The sequence below is a fragment of the Hemitrygon akajei genome, chromosome 8, assembly GCF_048418815.1.
Source record: "Hemitrygon akajei chromosome 8, sHemAka1.3, whole genome shotgun sequence".
Taxonomy (NCBI): Eukaryota; Metazoa; Chordata; class Chondrichthyes; order Myliobatiformes; family Dasyatidae; genus Hemitrygon; species Hemitrygon akajei.
In genome coordinates this window covers 167,690,819-167,714,612 of record NC_133131.1, presented here as the reverse complement: position 1 = coordinate 167,714,612, position 23,794 = coordinate 167,690,819, and the positions used below count along the sequence as shown (strand labels likewise).

General features: G+C 46.0%; 1 protein-coding gene across 2 annotated transcripts in view; it reads right to left on the bottom strand.

The window, feature by feature from the left end:
- The window catches only part of LOC140732415 (secretin receptor-like), a 236,510-nt gene that overhangs the window by 30,431 nt on the left and 182,285 nt on the right, over positions 1-23,794 (bottom strand). The window contains exons 10-13 of one of the 2 annotated variants that reach the window (XM_073055043.1): positions 19,244-19,335; positions 14,147-14,276; positions 11,333-11,374; positions 2,577-7,721 (exon numbers count right to left, since the gene is read on the bottom strand). In XM_073055043.1, the coding sequence (XP_072911144.1) occupies positions 7,533-7,721; positions 11,333-11,374; positions 14,147-14,276; positions 19,244-19,335 (453 nt within the window). In that variant the 3' untranslated portion in view covers positions 2,577-7,532. Of the gene's footprint in view, positions 1-2,576; positions 7,722-11,332; positions 11,375-14,146; positions 14,277-19,243; positions 19,336-23,794 lie in introns of those variants that run through there. The other variant, XM_073055044.1, reaches the window with a different exon arrangement.

The following is a 23,794-nucleotide window of genomic DNA, read 5'->3' as shown; positions in this document are numbered from 1 at the left end:
CTCTAGCTTAAATCCCACTGTGCGGTATTAATCAACCTTCCCACTAGGCCCCTCCCTTCACCACCCCCCATTCCCATTTCCCCCCCCCTCACCTTATCCCCTTACCTGCCCATCACATCCCTGTGTTGTTTCCGCCCTTCCCTTTCTTCCATGGCCTTCTGTCCCCTCCTATCAGATTCCCCCTTCTCCAGGCCTTTATCTCTTTCACCAGTCGAACTCCCAGCTCTTCACTTCACCCGGTCTCACCTATCACCTACTACCTTGTACTTCTTCCTCCCCTCCCCCCACCTTATTACCCTGCCTTCTCATCTTTTCACTCCACTCCTGAAGAAGGATTTCGGCCCAAAACATCAGCTATTTACCCTTTTCCCTAGATACTGCCTGGCTTGCTGCGTTCCTCCAACATACCATCTGGGAATCTCATTCTTGCCCACAGAACCTCCTACCCATTCCCCTGACAAATCCCGTCACCACAGTGCACCTCTCCTCACCCTTTCCCTTCCGAGTCACAGCGCCAGAGATTTTCTTCAGTCAGGTCATTCCCCCCCAACAGTATCCAAAGAGATATACCTGTTGTTCAGGGAGATGGACACCGGGGTACTCTACACTGGCTCCTAACTCCTTTCCAATTCCTCACTCTCACCCAGTCTCCTGTGTCCTGCACCTCAGGTGTAACTATCTCTCTATATGAAGACGTACAAAAAAGCTGGATGAACTCAGCAGGTCGGGCAGCATCCGTTGAAAGAATCAGTCAACGGTTCGGGTCGAGACCCTTCGTCAGGACTAAAGACTAAAGGGTCTTGACCTGAAACGTTGACTGCTCCTTTCAACGGATGCTGCCCGACCTGCTGAGTTCATCCAGCCTTTTTGTACGTCTTGATTTGACCACAGCATCTGCAGTGCACTTTGGGTTATCTCTCTAAATGTCCTGTCTATCACCCCCTCAGCCTGCCAAATGATCCGGAGTTTATCCAGTTCCAGCTCCAACTCCTTAACACGGATTGATAGAAGCTTCAGCCGGATGCACTTCTTGCAGTTATAGTGGTCAGAGACACCGGGGGTCTCCCTGCCTGCCCACATCCTGCAAGAGGAGCATTGTGCTATCCTGCCTGGCATCTCTGCCATCACTGAGTAATAGCGCCAATTTGCTGCTTTTGTTGCAGCTCAAGACATGAAAAATTATTATAAATTACACCAAAGAATAAAATCAATAAATGGTGCAAACTGGAATAATGAGCCGGTGTTCATGTTCCGAAATATGATGGTGGAAGTGAAGAATCTGAAAAAGGCTCTAGTGCTTTCTCGGTGTATATGACAAATTAACTCTAACTGGGCTTCCAGCCGGGTACAAGTATCAATTATTACCGACGTTTCAATACCAGAGCAAACATGAGGAAATCTGCAGATGCTGGAAATTCAAACAACAACAACACACAAAATGCTGGTGGAGCACAGCAGGCCAGGCAGCATCTATAAGGAGAAGCACTGTCGACGTTTCTGGTCGAGACCCTTCGTCAGGACAGCGCTTCTCCCTATAGATGCTGCCTGGCCTGCTGTGTTCCACCAGCATTTTGTGTGTGTTGTTTCAATACCAGGCTGGGATGCAACCAGTTACAGTGCTCACCACTGGATATCTGGCAACTCCCCCCAGCTCACCTGCACACCATAGGAGTAAATTTACAGTGGCCATTATTCTCAGCATTAGACGTGGGAGGAAACTGGAGCAAGGAGTGAACGTCTGGAAGGATTTCCAGGCCCCACACAACAGCGCCTGGGGTCAGGATCGAACCGGGGGTCTCTGGAGGCAGGAGACAGCTTCTGTGGGTGGATGCGATGACGGAGGGGAAGAAGCTGTTCCCCGGTGCTGGTGGGGATGAGTGAGAGTGGGGCAGGCAGTCACATGATGTGGATCCCCCGAGTACAACCAATCACAGCGAGCAGCTCTGCCACCCATAGCAACACACATAGGAACTCGGCAGGCCTGGTGGAATCGATGGAAATGAGTAAACAGTCGATGTTTTGGGTCGAGACCCTTCTTTGGGACTGGAAAAGAAGGGGGGAGGGTGAAGATGTCAGAATATAAAGGTGGGGAGGGGTGGGGAGGACAAGCTAGAAGGTGATGGGCGAAGCCAGGTAGGTGGGAAAGGTAAAGGGCCGGAGAGGAAGGTATCTGAGAGGAAAGGAGAGAGGACCATGGGAGAAAGGGAAGGAGAGGGGCACCAGGGGGAGGTGATAGGCGGCCGAGGAGAAGAGGTAAGAGGCCAGAGTGGAGAATTGAAGAAGTGGGAAAGGGGAGGGTGAAAAATCACTAGAAAAGAAATCGATGTTCGGGTTGGAGGCTACCTAGACAGAACATGAGGTGTTGCTCCTCCATCCTGAGAGTGGCCTCATCGTGGCAAAAGAGGATGCCGGGGGCCAACAGGTCTGAATGGGAATGGGGACAGGGATTAAAATGGGTAGCCACCAGGAACTCTACACTGCCTTCCCTAGCTCCCTTGAGGAATGACTCAGACATCACCTCTTGCAAAGGGACAACTGAATTGAAACAAAAAGAGACAAGAAGGGTAAACAGGACGCCCATTGCCACAGGTGTATTTATTATAGATCAGTTCTTAGAAATTGCATCAAGGATCAACCTGGAGCATGTACAGCAACCGCAAGACAAATCATAATGTACACAAGGTCACCAAACAAACTTCTGTATCTGCATTTATCTAAGGCGTTTTCATGACCACAGGACGGGTTAGAGTGAAGATTTGAAAGGCTGTCTGCTGACTGCAGTGAGTGATTGTTGGAGCCTACAGCACAGGCGCAGTAACTGGGTCTGTTCGCTGTGCTGGGACAGCCTATCGTGGCTGGAGCTCCAGAGCGCACTGCAGCTCAGAAACAGGCCCCTCATCCACCCTGTCCATGGCCCTACTGAGCCCTTTGTACCCCTCCCATCCTTGTACCTATCCAAACATCTCTCACATTTTGCAATCAAATCCACATCTGCCACTTCCTCTGGCAGCCCGTTCCACACTCTCACCAATTTCTGAGTGAAGAGGCTTCCCCTCAGGTTATCCTTAAATATTTCACCTTTCACCCTTAACCCAGGACCTCTAGCTCTACTCTCACCCAACTTCAGTGGAAAACACTGCTTGCATTTACCCTATCCATACTCCTAATAATTTTGTAGACGTCTCCTCTCATTCTCCTACACTCCAGGGAATAAAGACATAACCTATTCAACCCTTCCCTCAAGTCCTTAGCTCAGCTCCTTGTAAATTTTCTCTGGACTCTTTCAGTATTATTGACATTTTTCTGTAGATAAGTGACCAGAATTGCACACGATTATGCCAAATTTTTCCTCACCAACATCTTATGCAAGTTCAATATCTTACAGAACAGTGATGAAAGTTAAGGTCATCAAGGGTCCGGTCACTTCCACCCTGACTTCATTCACCGCTGTAGCGGCAGCCAGCAAGATCCCAGAAGCAATAAAACTGCTGACGGGGGGTCTCAGACTGAAACGTCCACCCTTGCTGGCCAACCTGCTGACTTCCTCCAGCAATTTGTCTTTGGCAGAGGGAGTCCAGTAATTGGCAGAGAAGCTAACAATTGGAGTGAGTCAGCAAGCCAGGCCGAATCTGTGTGTTTCAGTTCCAATTCCCACATGTACATTCCCTATAAGCTCAGATAAGAACTTACTAGACGTAATTTTTAGTTTGACGCCTTTTGATAATGGTTCAATATCTGAGATTTATGGTATGTTACTGGAGACGAGGAATGTTCCTTTAGACAAAATTAAGAATCTCTGGGAACAAGATTTAAGGACATCAATATCTGAGGAGACTTGGAATGAAATTTTTAAACTGGTTAACACTTCATCGCTATGTGCTCGTCATTCCCTCATACAGTTTAAGGTGGTACATAGAGCTCATATAAGCTATCTCGTTTTTATTCGGATATATCTCCCTACTGTGTCAGATGTAATAATGAGAAGCTTCATTAATTCATATGTCTTGGACTTGTCTGAATCTTGAAAAATATTGGAAGTAAGTTTTTCAAACTTTTTCCTTACTTTTTAAAGTCAATGTTAAGCCTAACTCTCTGTCGGCCCTATTTGGTATTGTTGCAGGACAAGAGATTAAGCTGAAGGCATCTGATTTACATATTTTGGCCTTTAGCTCTCTTATAGCAAGGAGGACACTTTTGTTTAAATGGAAAGATGTTTTTCCTCCTGCTCATGCTCAATGGTTATGCGACATTATGTCATGTTTAGATTTAGAGAAGATTCGTTGTTCAACTTCTGAATCTCATCAAGACTTTCAAACATTGTGGGGACCTTTTCTGAATTATTTTCAAAACCTTCAATTTGTTGTTTAAACTCAGATGTTGACTATTATTAATTTTTTATTATATGAGAAGGTATTTACCTTCTTTTCTCCTTAATGAACAGCTTCGGTCTTGGTAGGGGTTAGACTTTTTTTTGTAATAAATTAGTATAGTTCAATATAACTATTAATTAACTTATATGAATACAGGGTAATGAGACTGTTATTATGAACGGATAGAATGTAATTGGTAGTTTTTTAAAACTCTTTTTTGACCTTTTATATACACTTTCTTGTACTCTGTATTCTTCTATGTAGAAACTAATAAAGATATTGGAAAAGAAGTTCCAATTCCCACTCCACAGATGGCTGTGGAAGCCAAGTCATTGGGCGTATTTAAGGGCAGAGACTGATAAGTTCTTTATTGGTTTTGAGAGAACTGAGTTTAAAATAAATCAGCTATGACTGAATGGCAGAGCACTCTCGATGGGCTGAATGCCCTAACTCTACTCCTGTATCTTACAGTCAGTGTCCACTTGATTAAGTACCTGCTGTGCCTAACGTGGTGGCCACTGAGTACATGTCCAGACAGCTGTGGTCCCCAAGTTATTGGGTACATTTAAAGTGCAAATTGATAGGTTCTTGATTAGTCAGGGTGTCAAAGGTTACAGAGAGAAGGCAGGAGAATGGGGTTGAGAGGGGTAGTAAAGCAGCCATGATGGAATGGTGGGGCAGACTCAATGGGCTGAATGGCCAAGCAGTGTTTTATGCTGCTTGATGGACTGACACTCCAGCAGACTGTAGCTCCAGTTTGAATAGGAGACACGGGGACCAAAGAGAATGTTCCTGGAGATCTCCCCCTCCTCATCACGAACAGCCCTTCTTTGCAAACTTACTACATCCATCTACGTGTCTTCCTAACCGAGTGCATGGCACCTTGCAGATAGTTTGCCAATTCCTCTAGCAGCTCGCTCCATATCCTGGATGAAAATGTTGCTCCTCAGATTCTTATCAAATCTTTCTCCAAACACCTTAAAGCTGTGCCTTCCAGTTTTGATCACCGGACCCTGAGTGCATTCACCCTATCTGTATAAACCTCTGGAATCCCATCACTCATTCGCCTACACTCCAGTGGAAAGATCCCAGCCTCTCTCTATAACCAGGCAGCATCCCCGTAAACCTCCTCTGCAACTAGCAATGCGAGGAGAACCATTTCCACCGAGAGGGTGGTCTGAATCTGTAACACGCTGCCGGGAGAGATTAAACTTTAAGAAATACCTGGGTGAGGACTAGAATTCCCGGTGTCTAGTAGGCTAGGAACCAAATGCCTGTAACTGGGACTAGCATAGATCCATACTAGCCGGCTGGCATGGACATGATGGATGGAAGGGTCTGTTCCCCTGCTGTATGAGTGCCCATGAAGGCGTCTGCCACAGGTTCCAAGTGCACAGAATAAAAGGGACCTCCTTTTACAGATTAACTTTACTTGTCACACACGTGTCGAAACATGTAGTGAAATAAGTCATTTGCATCAAGTCAAATCTGCGAGGATTGTGCAGAGCAGAGCCCAGACTTCTGCCACCCACGTAGCACACCCACGACGCACTAACTCTAACCCGCAGGTCTCTGCAACGTGGGAGGATAGCACAGCACCCAGAAGAAGCCCGTGTGGTCACAAACAGAAAGTACAAACTCCTTACGGACAGAGGCTGCAATTAGATAGATAGATAGATAGATAGATAGATAGATAGATAGATAGATAGATAGATAGATAGATACTTTATTCATCCCCATGGGGAAATTCAACTTTTTTTACAATGTCCCATACACTTGTTGTAGCAAAACTAATTACATACAATACCTAACTCAGTAAAAAATATGATATGCCTCTAAATCACTATCTCAAAAAGCATTAATAATAGCTTTTAAAAAGTTCTTAAGTTCTGGCGGTAGAATTGTAAAGCCTAATGGCATTGGGGAGTATTGACCTCTTCATCCTGTCTGAGGAGCATTGCATCGATAGTAACCTGTCACTGAAACTGCTTCTCTGTCTCTGGATGGTGCTATGTAGAGGATGTTCAGAGTTATCCATAATTGACCGTACCCTACTCAGCGCCCTTCGCTCAGCTACCGATGTTAAACCCTCCAGTACTTTGCCCACGACAGAGCCCGCCTTCCTTACCAGCTTATTAAGATGTGAGGCGTCCCTCTTCTTAAAGCTTCCTCCCCAACACGCCACCACAAAGAAGAGGGCGCTCTCCACAACTGACCTATAGAACATCTTCAGCATCTCACTACAGACAGTGAATGACGCCAACCTTCTTAGGAAGTACAGTCGACTCTGTGCCTTCCTGCACAAGGCATCTGTGGTGGCAGTCCAGCCTAGCTTCTCGTCTAACTGTACTCCCAGATACTTGTAGGTCTTAACCTGCTCCACACATTCTCCATTAATGATCACTGGCTCCATATGAGGCCTAGATCTCCTAAAGTCCACCACCATCTCCTTGGTCTTGGTGATATTGAGACGCAGGTAGTTTGAGTTGCACCATATCACAAAGTCCTGTATCAGTTTCCTATACTCCTCCTCCTGTCCATTCCTGACACACCCCACTATGGCCGTGTCATTAGCGAACTTCTGCACATGGCAGGACTCCGAGTTATATTGAACCCCGGCCGGTGATCGCTGCCACTGTAATTGTGTTATGCTGACAGCTACGCTACCGAGCATAAAGCTGAGGTGAGGAGGAATTTCCTTAGCCAGAGGGTGGTGGATCTGTGGAATTCATTGCCACAGACGGCTGTGGGGGCCAGGTCATAGTGTTTATTTAAGGCAGAGGTTGATAGAGTCTTTGGGTTTAGGGTTATGGAGAGAAGGCATGAGAATGGGGTTAGTAAGAATAATCGAATGAGAGTGGACTTGAAGGCCTAATTCTTCTCCTATACTGTATGATCTTTTGGAATGAACTGATAACCCACTGAAAGGAAGCAGGCGAGCATCTGCTCAGAAAATAAGAGCTAACTAACGGACAAAAGGTTTGAGCACCACACATTTCAGACCAACATCACCCTCACAGGTATCCCGTCACTCTCCTTGCCCGTTTCAATCACGTCCAGCAAAGCGTTGGTGAAATGAAAATCAAAGCGACGCGCACAACGGAACGTAGCAGACCAACACCCTCGGCTTCCACCGTTCGGTAAGCCCAAGCCGCGAGTGGCTCAGGTGGCCTGCAAGCTGCCGTTGTAGTCGAGCGACTTGCCCGGCTGACTCAGTTTCTCCAGCAACGCCAGCTGAGTGCTATACGAGTGGCTAATCTCCGCCGACGTGCTCCGGCTGCGCCTCCTGGTCAGGCCCCTGAAGCACTTGAGATGGAAGGACCCCAGATGCCTCTTCAGCTCTGTCATTACCTAGGCGACAAAAAGACCCTCACCCTTCAGCCAGAGTAAAGTCACTTCATATACGTCACCGTATCTACGAGATTCACTGATGATAGGATGGGCTGGGATGGTTTCTCCTGGAGTGTATGAGGCTGACGGGAGACTGTTGAAATCCCAAGTTGAAAGTACAAATATATGCTACCATATACTACCCTGAGATTGATTTTCTTGCAGACATATACAGGAAAATATAGAAAATCAACAGAGTCAATTATGATGCGTCTAATGCTGCGTGAACCATCTAACGCTCTGAGTAGGAAATGTTGACACAGCCTGAACACTGCATGGCACTTCATATAAACGTTCACAAAGCACGGCAACTGAGGCTACGTGTGTGGGAGCATTTTAATTACTGTGCGGCCGCACACCCATGAACAGTGATAACAATGAGAACCCAAACACAAAGACTGACGAACACCGTCAGCAGAGTTGTATAAAGAATAAAAATAATATTGAGAACACGAGTTGAGTCCGTAAGTTGTGGAATCTGGTCAGAGTTGAGGCGAGTGAAGTTATCCACACTGGTTCAGGAGCCTGATGATTGAGGGGTAATAATTTTTCCTGAAGCTGGTGGTGTGGGCTCTGAGGCTCCTGTACCTCCTGCCTGATGGCAGCAGTGAGAAGTGAGCATGGCCTGGGTGGTGGACGCTGCTTTCTTGTGGCAGTGCTCCTGGTAGATACGCTCAATGGTGCAAAGGGCTTTGCCTGCAATGGGTGGGGCGATTTCCCCCACTTTCTGTAGACTTTTCTGTTCCTGGGCAGACTTGCTTCCATTCCAGGCATGGTGCAACCAGTTGTGGTCAATGGTGGGGAGAGCTTTGGCTGTGAGACACCCGTATTGAACCGTACGATGTACTGGCTCCATGTCACTCCCTCAACGCTGAACTGATTCCACAACCAACACTCACTTTCGAGACTCAGCAACTCATGTTCTCAGTATGTTCATTTGCTCAATTTCTTTCCTTATGCACATTGGTTGTTTGTCAGTCTTTGTTTATGTACATTTTTCCATAAAATTTATTGTATTTCTTTATTTTCTTGTAAATGCCTGCAAGAAATTGATTCTCAAGATGATATTTGGTGACTCTATATATACTTATTGTGTGTGTGTGTGTGTGTGTGTGTGTGTGTGTGTGTGTGTGTGTGTGTGTGTGTGTGTGTGTGTGTGTGTGTGTGTGAGTGTGTGTGTGTGAGTGTGTGTGTGTGTGTGTGTGTGTGTGTGTACGTACTATATATGTATAGACACACACACACACACACATTGATAATAACTTTACTTCACAGCACACAGAAAATGCTGGAGGAACTCAGCAGGTCAGGCAGCTTCTATGGAAATGAATAAACTGTTGACGTTTCAGGGTGAGACCCTTCCTCAGGACTAGAAAGGAAGGGGGAAGACGATAGAATAAAAAGGTGGGGGAGGGGAATGAGAATCGCTGGAAGGTGATAGATGAAGCCAGGTGGGTTGGAAAGGTAAAGGGCTGGAGAAGAAGGAATCTTATAGGAGAGTGGACCATGGGAGAAAGGGAAGGAGGAAAGGACCCCAGGGGGAGGTAATAGGCAGGTGAGAAGCAAGAGGTCAGAGTGTGGAATAGAAGAGGGGAGGGGGAGAAAACATTTTGTTTACTGCAAGGAGAAATCATTCTTCATGCCATCAGGTTGGAGGGTACCGAGATAGAATATCAGGTGCTGCTCATCCATTCTGAGCTGGCATCACCTTGGCACCAGAGAAGGACATGGACCAACATGTTGGAATGGGAATGGGAATTGGAATTAAAATGTTTAGCCACCAGTAAGTTCAACAGTTGGCGGATGGAGCAGAGGTGTTCGATGAAACAGCCCCCCAATTTACAACGGGTCTCACCAATGTAGAGGGGGCTACATCAGGAGCACTGGGCACAATAGACGACCCATTGGGAGGATCCAGATGAAGGGTCTCGGTCTGAAATGGGGAGTGTTTATTCACTTTCATAGATGCTGCCTGACCTGCTGAGTTCCTCCAGCATTTTGCCTGTGTTAGTCTAGACTTCCAGCATCTGTAGAATCTCTTGTGTTTATGGTTAACAGCTGCAAAGAAGCTTTGGGCCCCAAATCTAAGGAAAGATGTTCTGTTCCTGGAGGGGACCCCAATCAGATTTACAAGAATAATCACAGGAATGGAACCCTTAACGGTTGACAAGCATTTAAGTCTCAGGGTCGATATTCGATGGAATTCAGAAGGATCTCATTGCAAGCTACCAGACACTGAACAGACTGGATAATTAGGACATGGAAAGGACATTTCCATTAGTAGGTGAGTCTAGGAACTGAGGCACAACATCAGAATAGAGGGCTGACCCTTTAAAACTGAGATGAGGAAGTATTCCCTCAGCAAGAGAGTGGTGAATCTGTGGAATTCTTTGCTGCAGGAGGCTGTGGAGGCCAAGTCATTGGGTTTATTTAAGGCAAGAGGCTGATAGGTTCTTGATCGGTTATTGGAGAATGGAGTTTTTAAAAATCAGCTACAATTGAATGCTAGAACAATCTCGATGGGCTGAATGGCCTAATTCTGCTCATTTATTTTATGGATTAATCATTTCTCACTAATCCATTAGCTTACCATCATCCAAAATATAGAGTCATAGAATTACATAAAGATACAATACAGAAATGGACACTTTGGCCCATTGAATCACTCAGCATATGGATGTACTAATCCTACACTAACCACTCCCCACATTCATCAGGACAGGGGTCAAACACAGGGCAACAGGACTATCCCAGGTAGTCCTGTCGTGATCAGAAAGGATGAGTTGGACTGAAGGAGTGCCGAGCAGGGGAGGGGGAGGGTGCAGACACACCCATTCCTGAGACACCAGGCAAGGTCATTGGATTCCAAACAATTGGTTTATTGATCATTACAGAATGTCTCTCTGGTGCTTCCCGCTCCCTCCCCTCTCCCTTCCCCTTTTCCCAACCATGATTCCCCTCTCCCTGCGCCCTTCCCATTCCTGGTCCAAAATAGGGATTATATCAGAATCAGGTTTATCATCACTCACATATGTCATGAAATTTGTTTTATTTTGTGACAGCAGTACAATACATAAAATTGCCACAGTGCTGTGCAAAAGTCTTAGGCACTCTAGCTCTATGTATGTGCCTAAGGCTTCTGCACAGTATTGTACACAGCACCTGAGGGCAAGAATTCCACACATTCATCAGCCTCTGCTTGAAGAAGTTCTTCCTCATCGCTGATTTAAAGGGATGTCCTCTATTCTGAGACTGTGCCCTCTTAGTCCTAGACTCTTCCACTAATGGAAACATCCACTCTTTCAGCTCCACCCCCAGCCCCATTCTGCCAAACTCCATCGAGTACAGACCCAAAGGCACCAAGCACTATATACTACTGGCAACCTGCAGCCCCGAATCAACCAGTCCACTTGTCTCACCCTCTGTCTCCCCCACTCGCCTCTCGCCATCCCTCCTCCACCCATCACCTGTCCCCCACTCCTACCGCACCAACCCACCTCTCCCAGCTCCACTCCCCTTCTTTCCCCATCGTACGTCACTCACCCCCCTCCCCGAAATCCGCATCTCCTTACCTCTGCGTTCAGGAAGCAGTACAGTAACGCCACCACAAATCCCTGCCAAGAGAAACACAGCCTGTGTCGGATTCTGACGTGTTAAATCCAAGGTTCTTTCAGAAGTCAGGAAAGAGGCAGAAAACTTGTTGCTTCACAATCGTTTTATTAAGTGTTAGTAGAACACAGAGTTGAAAAACAGAGTGATGGAGGCTAACAGCAGCAAGAAGAGAGGAAGCAAGAGATGGCAGGGCCTCACAGTCGACCCTTCTTACACCACATAGGTAAGAAACATTCCATCCAAATTGATAGATAAGAGTTAATCAGATAGCACCAATTCAAACAACACGATATCAAGAGAAGCTTCCAGAATTATGCAAATTAACGACTAGGAGCCAGATTGAACACCTGCATGTACATACTGTGACCACTAGGACACAAACTAAACAGTTACATGTATGTAGGTAGTTATATTAAAAAAAATACTCATCACCATCATTATCATCATTACGTGCTGTGTCATATGACGTGGCTGATCACAGTCTTTGACCATGATTGTTCTGGGCAAATTTTTCTACAGAAGTGGCATGCAATTGCCATTTTCAGGGTAGTGGCTTTACAAGACGGGTGATACACACCAGCTGTTCATCAGTTCAGATTACTATCTAAATGGAGTCAAGTTAGGAAAAGGGGAAGTACAACGAGATCTAGGTGTTCTTGTACATCAGTCAATGAAAGCAAGCAAGCAGGTACAGCAGGCAGTGAAGAAAGCTAATGGCATGCTGGCCTTTATAACAAGAGGAATTGAGTATAGGAGTAAAGAGGTCCTTCTGCAGCTATACAGGGCCCTGGTGAGACCCCACCTGGAGTATTGTGTGCAGTTTTGGTCTCCAAATTTGAGGAAGGACATTCTTGCTATTGAGGGAGTGCAGCGTAGGTTCACAAGGTTAATTCCCGGAATGGCGGGACTATCATATGTTGAAAGATTGGAGCGACTGGGCTTGTATACACTGGAATTTAGAAGGATGAGAGGGGATCTGATTGAAACATATAAGATTATTAAGGGATTGGACACGCTGGAGGCAGGAAGCATGTTCCCGCTGATGGGTGAGTCCAGAACTAGAGGCCACAGTTTAAGAATAAGGGGTAGGCCATTTAGAACAGAGATGTGGAAAAGCTTTTTCACCCAGAGAGTGGTGGATATGTGGAATGCTCTGCCCCAGAAGGCAGTGGAGGCCAAGTCTCTGGATGCATTCAAGAGAGAGTTAGATAGAGCTCTTATAGATAGTGGGGTAAAGGGATATGGGGAGAGGGCAGGAACGGGGGTACTGACTGTGTATGATCAGCCATGATCACAGTGAATGGTGGTGCTGGCTAGAAGGGCTGAATGGCCTACTCCTGCACCTATTGTCTATTTACCATCGGCCATCTGCTCCCATAGGTTCATGTGACCCTGATCAGGGGGCGAAGCAGGTTCTGCACCTTGGCCAAGGGTGATCTGCGGGCCAGCGGAGGAAAGGAGAGCCTTACACCTCCTTTGGTAGAGACATGCCTCCACACCACCACCCATAAACAAAACCCAGCAGGCACAAAGTGTTAAACTGCAAAGATAATGACAAGGGAACTGTCTAATCCCACAGGCCCTACTACCCTATTCCCGTTGTATCTCCTGGTGGTGCACTGACTCACGGATGAAGGCACGGCCTAAAAACATTCCTTGGAACCATAAAGGACGGATTGCACAATGTCTTTGATAACCTCAGTGTGCTTCAAAACATTGAGAGATATGCCACTGAAACAGGCCCTTCGGCCCACCAACTGTAAATTGCCCCTAGTGTAATTGAGTGGTGGAAACTGTGGGGAGTTGTTGGGAAAACAAAATGGGATTGATGTCGAATCAGTGTAAATGGGTGGAACCGTGTACGAGGGCAACACACACAGAACGGTGGAGGAGCTCAGAAAGTGAGGTAGCATCCAGGGGGAGGAACAACAGTTGAGGTTTCGGGCCGAGATCCTTCATCGGGACTGGAGAGGAAGGGGGAAGAAGGCAGAATAAGGAGGTGGGGTAGGGGAAGGAGTACGAGCTGTCCGGTGATAGATGAGACCAGGAGAGGGGGAAGCAAGAAGGAACCTGACGGGAGAGGTGAGTGGACCATGGGAGAAAGGGAAGGAGGAGGGAGCACCAGAGGGAGATCTACAGTGAGATCCGACAGCCAGGAAGGTGGTTTTGCACGACAAGGCACAGGAGACATCATGGTCATCCACTGGAACCAAGGAAGACCCCTTCCCCCCCCGTTTGTGACGCTTGTCCATACCACTGAACGCAGGCTTCTGAGGTTGAAAGGGTGGAACTGCCCCAGTGCAATGGCTTTTCCACTTCAAAAACTCTCCCGCACAGGTTTCCCGTCATCCTCGGACACGACAGGCCGCCGACAGTGAACCTTTGGAATTCACTGGCACGACTGGCCATGGTGGCCAAGTCATTGTGTATACTTAAAACAGAGGCAGAGAGGTTTTTCATTAGTAAGGGCATCAAAGATTACGGGGAGAAGGCAGGAGAATGGCGTTGAGAGGGTTAATAAATCACCCACAATGGAATGGCAGAGTGAACTTGATGGGCTGAATGGCCTAATTCTGTTCCTATGACTTACATTCTTATGGTCTTATGCTTTCCTTCTTCAGTGTTTAGGTATAATGTATGTATAATACGTGTGATTTATGCATAACGTATGTATAATCTATGCCCATGCGTTGCCTGAATCTGCAGGCAAGGTTTCCAGTATACCTGCATCACGTCGTACTTGAGCATGTGAAAGTAACCTTGACTGACCGTACCTGGAAGGATCCCAAGCCAAGCTCGAGATGGAGTCTCAGGTCGTTTGCCACGTTGTCGGGAAAGAATGCGCACAGAATGTAATGGACGCCCAGGAGGGGGATGAGAAGCAGAGTTGATTTTGTCAATCTCCTGGAAAAAGAGAGCAGCATCACTTTTAAAGGCTAAACAGAAAAGGTAAGTATCCTATCAGGGGGCAGTCCAGGACCAAAGGACACAGCCTCAGAATAGAAGGATCTCCCTTTAGAACAGAGATGATTAGGAATTTCTTTAGCCAGGGGATGATGAATCTGTGGAATTCATTGGGTATATTTAAAGTGGAGGTTGAAAGGTTCTCTGTAATCAAAGATTACAGAGGGAAGGCAGGAGAATGGGATTGAGAGTCTCATACCAAATCTCCTCATACTCCTAATGAAGTACAGACTCAACGAATCTCACTCACTCTCTATACCCGAACACATAAGCCAGTCTTTTAAACTCCTGAGCGATAACTTTTCAGAAGACTTGTCCTGGGCCCAGCACGCAGATGCAGTCACAAGGAAGGGTGTCCTGAGTCTTTCCTTTCTCAGGAGATTAAGGGCGGGGGGGGTGGGGAAGTTCAGCTTGTCACCAAAACTCTGCAGATGTACTGTTGAAAGAATCCACACTGGTTGCATGATGGTCTGGTATGGCAAGATGAATACTGTAGAGAGTAGTGGATTCATCCCAGTACATCCCTCTCTTAAACTGATATTATCTACAGCAGGTATTGCCTCAAGGAGGCACTATCCATCATCAAAGGGGCAAGACATCGAACTTCTCCTCACGTGTGAGTGGCAGTAAACTTGATTCAGATCTGACTGCAGTGCTCTGAGATCCCTGGGATCTGGGGCTCCTCATACATCAATAACAGAGGGCCTGTTTGAAGCCACATTGATAGATTAGGAAAACTAACAGAACTATTATTCATGGACACACAGGAAATTCTGAAGATGCTGGAAATCCAGAGCAACACACAAGATATTGGAGGAACTCTGCAGGCCAGGCAGCATCTGTGGAGCAAAATGGACAAGTAACATTTTGGCTTGAGACCCTCATCTAAACTGAAGGACAGAGGGGAAATCATCATCATCATTATGTGCCGTGTCATACGAGGTAGGTAATCATGGTCTCATGATCATGATTGTTCTTGGCAAGTTTCTCTGCAGAACTGGTTTTGCCATTGCCTTCTTCTGGGCAGTGCCTTTACAAGACGGGTGATCCCAGCCATTATCAATACTCTTCAGAGATTGTCTGCCTGGTGTCAGTGGTCGCAGAATTTGTGATATGCACCAGCTGCTCATATGCCCATCTACCAACTGCTCCCATGGCTCCATATGACTCCGAATGAGGGGCTAAGCAGGTGCTACACCTTGCCCAAAAGTAACCTGCAGGCCAGCAATTTCATGGCCCCAATTGTTAATTTCCCAAATTACTTACAATTCTCTTTAACGATGGCACACCTGGTTTCCATCAAAGACTTAGTACAAGAACTCCTTTGTCACAACCACTAGTCACCAGTTTGTTGGTCTTTTTTCCTGTGAGTAAACTACATTTCCTGATCACTTCAAACCATTTGTTCTAAGTTTAGCTCTGGTTTCAAGGTACCGATGAGACTCTGTTTCTCTGAGTCAAGGCTCCATGTCAAGGTTCCATATCAGGGCTCTGTGTCAAGATCCCTCCTGCTTGCTGTTGGGCGTTTAAGCCCGTGTAAACATCCAAACTCAGTCTCCAGGCCTGTATCCTGCACCTGGGTTCGCTCCAGTCGCTCAATGCAACAAGCGGAGGAAAGGAGCGCCGTACACCTCCTTTGATAGAGACATATCTCCATCCCTCCACCCATCCAAGAGGGAAAACACCCACTGTAAAGTAAGGGATAGGGCAAGAGCTGGCAGGTGATAGGTGGATCTGAGTGAGGTGAAGTGCAAGGCAGATGGAAGTGGAGAAAGGCTGGGAGGTGATTGCTGGTGGCAACAAGGGGCTGTACCTGTGGAGGGAAGAAACTGACGATGTCTTGGGTTAAAACACTGCATGAGGACTGAGTGTCATGAGCCCTGTAGGCCTAAGCAACTTGCTGTAGAGTGTAGGGCTGCCAGGTGTCTTGAGCAGAGGTAATTCGTTAATTGCAGTCTTAAAGAGTCGTTAAGCCCTTGTGCTTTCTGTTTAACCTTAACAAGTTTATTTTGACTGGCACGGGTTTTCCACATTCTTTGATTGTTGAAAGTGGACTCCTGATTAGCACTTATGGCGGGATCCTTGTTTAGAGAACGACTTGTCTCGCGGCTTCACTCAATTGCGCCACCGACGCTCTGTTGGAATTCCTATGAATAAACTATTGTTTCCATCTCTACATGGGAGTCCGTCATTCCTCCACAGCTGGGTTCGGTCATTGCCAACACTCACCGTGACACTGAGAGTGGACGGGGGGGTTACCTGGTATAAAGACGGAAAGGTGAGTGGTGAGACAGGAGCCCATGGTGATTGGGGATGCGGGGAACGAGGAGGGGTGTAATAAGAAAGGACAGGTTGTACCTAACAGCAGGTGACAGGATGACAATGGGAGTGGAGTTGGAAGACCGTGGCAGGTAGATGATAGATAGAACATGGAAAACCTACAGCACAATACAGGCCCTTTGGCTCACAATGCTGTGCCGAACATGTACTTATTTTAGAAATTAGCTAGGGTTACCCATAGTCCTCTATTTTTCCAAGCTCCCTGTATCTATCTAAAAGTCTCTTAAAAGACCCTATCGTATCCGCCTCCACCACCGTTGCCGGCAGCCCATTCCACACACTCACCACTCTGAGTAAAAAACCTACCCCTGACATCTCCTCTGTACCTACTCCCCAGCACCTTAAACCTGTGCCCTCTCGTGTTAGCCATAAAAAGCCTCAGTTTTTCCTGACTGAGACTGGGGGGGGGGGGGGGGGGGCAAAAATCATATGTGGAGAAGTAGACAGAGTAGGGTGGGAGCTGGGAGGTGGGGTGTGAAGATTGGAGGCAACTGCTGGAGGGAGAGAAGCAGGAATAAGAAGAACTCACTCCCAGTGCTGGATGATGAGGGGGGGTGAGATTGGGAACCATAAGGGGAGAGGTGCATGGTGGATAGAACCAGAACAAGCATTGAATCAGGGATATATATACACACAGTATATACAATTAAATAAGCAGTGCAAAAAAAGAGTAAAAAATTGTAAGGTGGTGTTCAAGGGTTCAATGTCCACTCAGAAATCGGATGGCAGAGGGGAAGAAGCTATTCCTGAAATGCTGAGTGTGTGCCTTCAGGCTCCTGTACTTCTCCCTGATGGTAACAGTGAGAAGAAGGCACATGCTGGGTGATGCGGGTCCTTAATGATGGATGCCGCCTTTCTGAGGCACCGCTCCTTCTAGAAGTCATGGATACTACGAAGGCTCGTGTCCATGATGGAGCTGGCTGAGTTTACAACTTTCTGCAGCCCCCATACCAGATGGTGATGCAGCCAGTTGGTGTAATTGGGGATGAACGTGGGTGATCGTGTGTGACAATCATTCAAAGTCATGGAGAGAGACAGCACAGAAGCCACTGAGTCCATGTTCACCATCACAAGTCCCAGTTATATTATTTCCACCCCCCACCAGTGACAGAGATTCTATTACACATCCATCAATTTATAGGGGCCATTTTTCTACTGACCTCCAAGAGCATCACAACCTTGTCACTGGGTTTAGCGGCTTGCATGCCTCGATGAACCAGAGAACTACGCTAGCTGGACTCAGGGCCTTGTGCTTTGGCTCTTGGTAAAGTCACCCATGCCAAACAGGTCAAAGGGTAGAGGTCAGACTAAGAGTGGTCCACCGGTCCTCCAGGTTCAGGGCTGACAACCCTGACTGTTACAGAAACAGCAGTGAAGAATCTGAGAGTGACGGTATTCGTGAGCCTCCGCCCGGGACTTTCATGGCTGACAGAAGAGAAAACCGAGAGGAAGCTACTACTGACACGATGAAGGAAACGCTGATCACCAGTAGAGATGAAGAAACCCCATTGCTGTCCAGCGGCATAATGGGCAGTAAGTATTTACCAGCCAAGGCACACCTCTTTGGGACATGGGAGGGAATCAGAGTGCCTGAGGGGACAGGGATGAAGCCCACACAGTCACAGGGTGAACGTACGAATTCCATGCAGACAGTGACGGAAGGTGTGATCGAACCCAGATCTCTGGGACTGTGAGGCAGTGACTCTACCAGCTGAGCAACCGTGCCGTCTTCAAATACAATAAGAAACATGGAGTACAACACAGGAGAGCAGTGGCATATAAAAAATGGAGGCACTAGAGATCCAAGACATCAATAATTCCCCCCCCCCCAACATATGCCGCTCGAAACACTGAGTTCCTCCAGCATGTTGTTTGTAGCTCCAAACTACAGGACAATATCTTACTTTCAGAAGAAATAAGACCATTAGATATAAATGCAAAATTAGGCCATCCAGCCCGTCAAGTCTTCTCCACCACTTCATCATGGCTGATCAATTTTTCCTCTCAGCCCAAATCTCCTGCCTCTGCCCATGTATCATGAATCTATCAAATTCTGCCTTAAATATATGTAAAGACTTCAGCTCCACAGTTAACAAGGCAACAAATTCCACAGATTCACCACTCTCTGGCTAAAGAAATTCCAACTCATCTCCGTTCTAAAAGGACACCCCTCTATTCTGAGGCTGTGTCCTCCGGTCTTAGACTCTCCCACTGTAAGAAACATCCTCTCCACACCCACTCTATCAAGGCCTTTCACCATTTGATAGGTTTCAATGAGGTCACCCCTCATTCTTCGGAATTCTAGTGAAGACAGGCCCAGAGCCATCAAACGCTCTTCATAGGCCAAGCCATTCAATCCTGGAATCATTTTCGTGAATCTCCTTTGTAACCTCTTCAGTGTCAGCACATCCCTTCTGAGATAGGGGGCCCAAATGCTTCTTAAATTAAGTGTGACACCCTTATTAGAAATAGTTGGTACACAAAGAGACATTTATCATTTTCCTTGCCCACATTAGTAACTTACGCTGAGTGTCAATCCTCCCACCTGCTTCTAAGTAGTTACTTACGAGAAATGACCGCACGAGTTTCCTCCTATGTTTCTTGATCCCAGCTTCTGAATCAGAATACGGATGATATTCAGAAATATCAGGAAGTTCACCTTGGTGTTAAGCACAAAAATAGATCATCCTGTTAATTGAACTCTTCATAAATTGTAAGTTACAGGTAGCAATTTATTTTTTTATTATTCCTGAAAGTTTGTAGAACTTTCTCTTTTTATCTTCAGGCTATTTAATATGGAATTACTGAGTCTCTTTTTTTCTTTAACTCTACCAACTTATTCAATAAAATTTATTTTTGAAATCTCTGCTGTCTAATTTTTGATGTGGTCCTGTTAACTCATTTTTGTAGAAAACTATCATCACTTTATACCTGGGTTCCACGGACCCCCTGCTTAATAGTATTGGTCCATGGCATGAAAAAGGTTGGGCACCCCTGCTTTATACATAGAATTGTAACAAAACATCCCAGGTGCTACAAGCAGAATTAGACTCGTAAGATTAGCTTTAAGATTCAAGATCAAAGTAAATTTTATTATCAGAGTACTTGTCACTGTGTACAACCCTGAGATTCATTTTCCTGCAAGCTTATTCAGTAAATCTATAGAATAGTAATTATAACAGGATCAATGAAAGAACAAGTAGAACATAGGAGACAACAACTGTGCAAACACAAATATAAATAAATAGCAGTAAATAACGAGCATGAAATAACAAGATAAAAAGTCCTTAAAGTGAGATTATTGGTTGTGGGAATATCTCAATATCTCAAAGAGCATGGCCTGGATGGTGAGGGTCTTTGATGAGGGATGTTGCTTTCCTACGACAGCTTTACCTTTATTTGTATCGAAACATCAAAACATAGAATGCAATGCACCGTTTTGCATCATTGACCAACACAGTCTGAGGATTGTACTGGGGGCAGCCTGCAAGTGTCACTACGATTCTAGCATGCCCACAACTCACAAACCCTAACCGCACGTCGTTGGAATGTGGGAGTACCCAGAGGACATCTACACGCTCCACGGGGAGCTCCTTACAGACACCGGTGGGAATCAAATCCCAATCAGAGATTGCTGGTGTTGTAAAGCTGATTGAACTTTACTGCGCCGCTCGAGTGAGGGGTATATACCTTTCCCCCAGGCTGGAGTATCTAAAACTAGAGGGTATATATGTTTAATGTGAGAGGGGAGAGATTTAAAGAGACTTGGGGGGATCTTTTTAACTCAGAGGGTGGTGGGTATTTGGGACGAGCTGCCAGAGCATGCAGTAAAGGCATACAATTACAATGTTCAATAGGTGTATGCATAGGAAAGACTTAGACTGCCAGGGATACCCAAACTTTTTTATGCCATGGGCCCCTAACATTAACCAAGGTGTCTGTCGATTCCTGCTTTAGAGGTATACGGACTAATCACAGGCAAATGGGAGTCACTTGGACAAGTTTTGGGAAGAAAGACCTATAGATCTTATGAGTTTTTTGGTACCCCGGGCATTAAAAACCATCCCACAAGCTGGATTGCATTCAGCTGTGGCTGCACTTGCATGAGATGAGCAACTGCTGCACGCTTGTTCTTGCAGAAACGTGGCTCCATAACACCATCCATGCACCATCAACCTACAGGCCATGATAGTCAGAGGCATGGGCAGTATTACTAGTATGTATATTTGTTTGTTTGTTTGTAACTTCTGCTTCCTGCTGTCTTACTTATGAACGCTATCTGAGCTGTGTGTGACCGCTGGTACTGTTCTCCTCACCCTGGCCCAGGAGGAACACTGTCTCATTTGGCTGTGTTCATGTGAATGGTTGAATGACAGTTGAACTTGAACTTGAATTTAACCCATTTTGATTTCAACGGATCAGGTGCCGTTAAGCCGAGTTAATGCTGGCAAACTCCGTTATAACCCATAGATGGAGATAAAAGACAAAGAGGTGAAGGAAGACAAAGAATTAGAGAGCTGCTGAGATCTAGGGAAAGAATTCCCATTCCAAAAATTGATAATCTAAGAGGTATTCTCCCCACCCAGGAGATGCCCTCTTCTCAGTACTACCATCAGGAGTTTGAACAGCCACGCTCAACGTTTTAGGAACAGCTTCCATGAACACGACCTCACCATTTTGCTCTCTTTTGGCACTCTTTTTTTCATATATTTCTTATTGCAACATACAGTATTTCTACATATTGCACTGTACTGCTGCTGCAAAACAAGACACTTCACAACGTACTTGGAGTACTGTGATCAGCTCTGGTCACCTACCTATCAACGCGATTAAAAGAGTACAGAGAAAATTTACAAGCATGTAGCCAGGAAGGATTGAACAGGTTAGGACTTTATTCCCTGAAGCGTAGGAGAACAAGAGGAGATTTGACAGAGGTATATAAAATGATGAGGGGTATAGAGAGAGTAAATGCAAGCACTGAGGTTGGGTGAGACTTGACCTAGAGGTCATAAATGAAGGGTGAAAGGTGAAATGTTTGAGAGGCGGTGAGAGTGTGGAATGAGCTTCCGCAGTGGTGGACGTGGATTCGATTCCAACATTTAAGAGGATTTGGATAAGTACATGGATGGGAAGGGTATGGAGGCCTGAGGTCCAGGTGCGGATCGATGGGACTATCACAAATGGATTAACCGGCTTGCTTCTATGCTGTAGTACATTGTCACTGAATGACGATGAATACGTGCCAGTGATAATCATTCTGATTCCATTCTCTTTCTCACTCCACATTGCTCTTTGTTGGAGTTCCCTGGTACAGTATATAGCCAACAGAACAGAACAAGAGGGAAAAAAAAGACCATTGGAACCTAAAATACCTCCAAGAGGACCCCAACCTTGTCGTAGGGTTTGGAGGCTTGTGTGCCTCAATGACCCAGAGATCTATGTTGGCTGGAGTCGGGGCTTGCGGTTTGACTCTTGGTAGGGTCACACACGCCAAACAGGTCAAAGGGTAGAGACCAGATGAAGAGATGCCCACTGGTCCTCCAGGTTCGGGGATTCAGCTTGGGGCCAACAGCCCTGACTGGTCGAAAAAACAATCGCTATGGAAACAGCAACAAAGAATTCCGGGGCACAATAAGGACAGACAGAGATGGAAGATCTTCATTGCTGCTTTCAATGGCAGTGGCGTAACAGGCATCTGATGAGGATGATGAACCTAAAATAGTTTGCGTTCTCCATAAATCCTGTTTTGATGTAATTGTGCTGAAGTTTAATTAGTTCAGCACAACACTGTAGGGCAAAGGACTTGTTCCTGTGTAGCACTGGTCTAAACTCTTTGTTCTTGAACTAGTGGCACAAATCAGTACCAAGGGGTTTGATTTAGTGGCCATTACAGAAACGTGGTTACAGCGTGGAGAGGATTGGGAATTAAATATCCAAGGATACCAGGTAACAAGGAAGGATAAGCACAAGGTGGGGGGAGGTAGCGCTCTTAATTAAAGATGAGATCAGGGCGATAGTGAGAGACGATACAAGATCAAAGGAGCAGAATGCTGAATCCATCTGGGTAGAGATTACAAATAGTAAAGGGAAAAAAATTCACTGGTGGGAGTTGTCTATCGGCCACCGAATAACATTACAGTGGCACAGGCAAAAACCGAGAATCATCTGAGGCTCGTGAGAATGGATCAGCAGTTATCATGGGGGACTCTAATGCACATAGGTTGGGTGAATCAAGTTGGTCGAGGCAGTCTTGAGGAGGACTCCATAGAATGCATCCGTGATGGCTTTCTTGAGCAGCATGTTACTGAACCTACAGGGGAATGTGCTGTCTTAGGTCTGGTCCTGTGCAATGAGACTGGTGAAATTAGTGATCTTGTAGTTAGGGATCCTCTCTGAAAGAGTGATCACAGTGTGAATGAGTTTCTCATACAAATGGAGGGTGCAATAGTTCAATCTAAAACCAGTGAATTATGCCTAAACAATGGAGATTACAATGGGATAAGGGAGGATTTGGCTGGTGTAGACTGGGAACACAGGCTATATGGTGGGATGGTTGAGGAACAGTGGAAGACTTTCAAAGAGATTTTTCACAGTGCTCAACAAAGGTATGTTCCAGTTAAAGGTGAGGACAGTGAGGGTGGGAGAGCCAGCCCTGGATAACTAAGGAAATAAAACAAGGCATCAAACTAAAAGCTTGTGCATACAAAGCCACCAAGAGTAGTGGGAAACTGGAAGATTGGGAAAACTTTAAAAAGCAACTAAGTACCACTAAGTGAGTAATAAATAAAGGGAAGATAGATTATGAAAATAAACAAGCACAAATTATAAAAATGGATAGTAAAAGTTTTTATAATTATATAAAGTAGAAAAGGGTGGCTAAAGTGAATGTAGGTCCCTTGGAGGACGAGAGGGGGGAATTGATATTGGGTGATGAAGAAATGGCAGAGGCTTTGAATGACTATTTTGTGTCGGTCTTCACGGTGGAGGGCACATCTAACATGCCAAAGAGAGACGTTATGGATGTGATGGGAGGTGAGGACCTTGATACTATAGCTATCACTAAAGAGGGAGTGCTGAGCAAACTTGTGGGCCTGAAGATAGACAAACCCCTGGTTCTG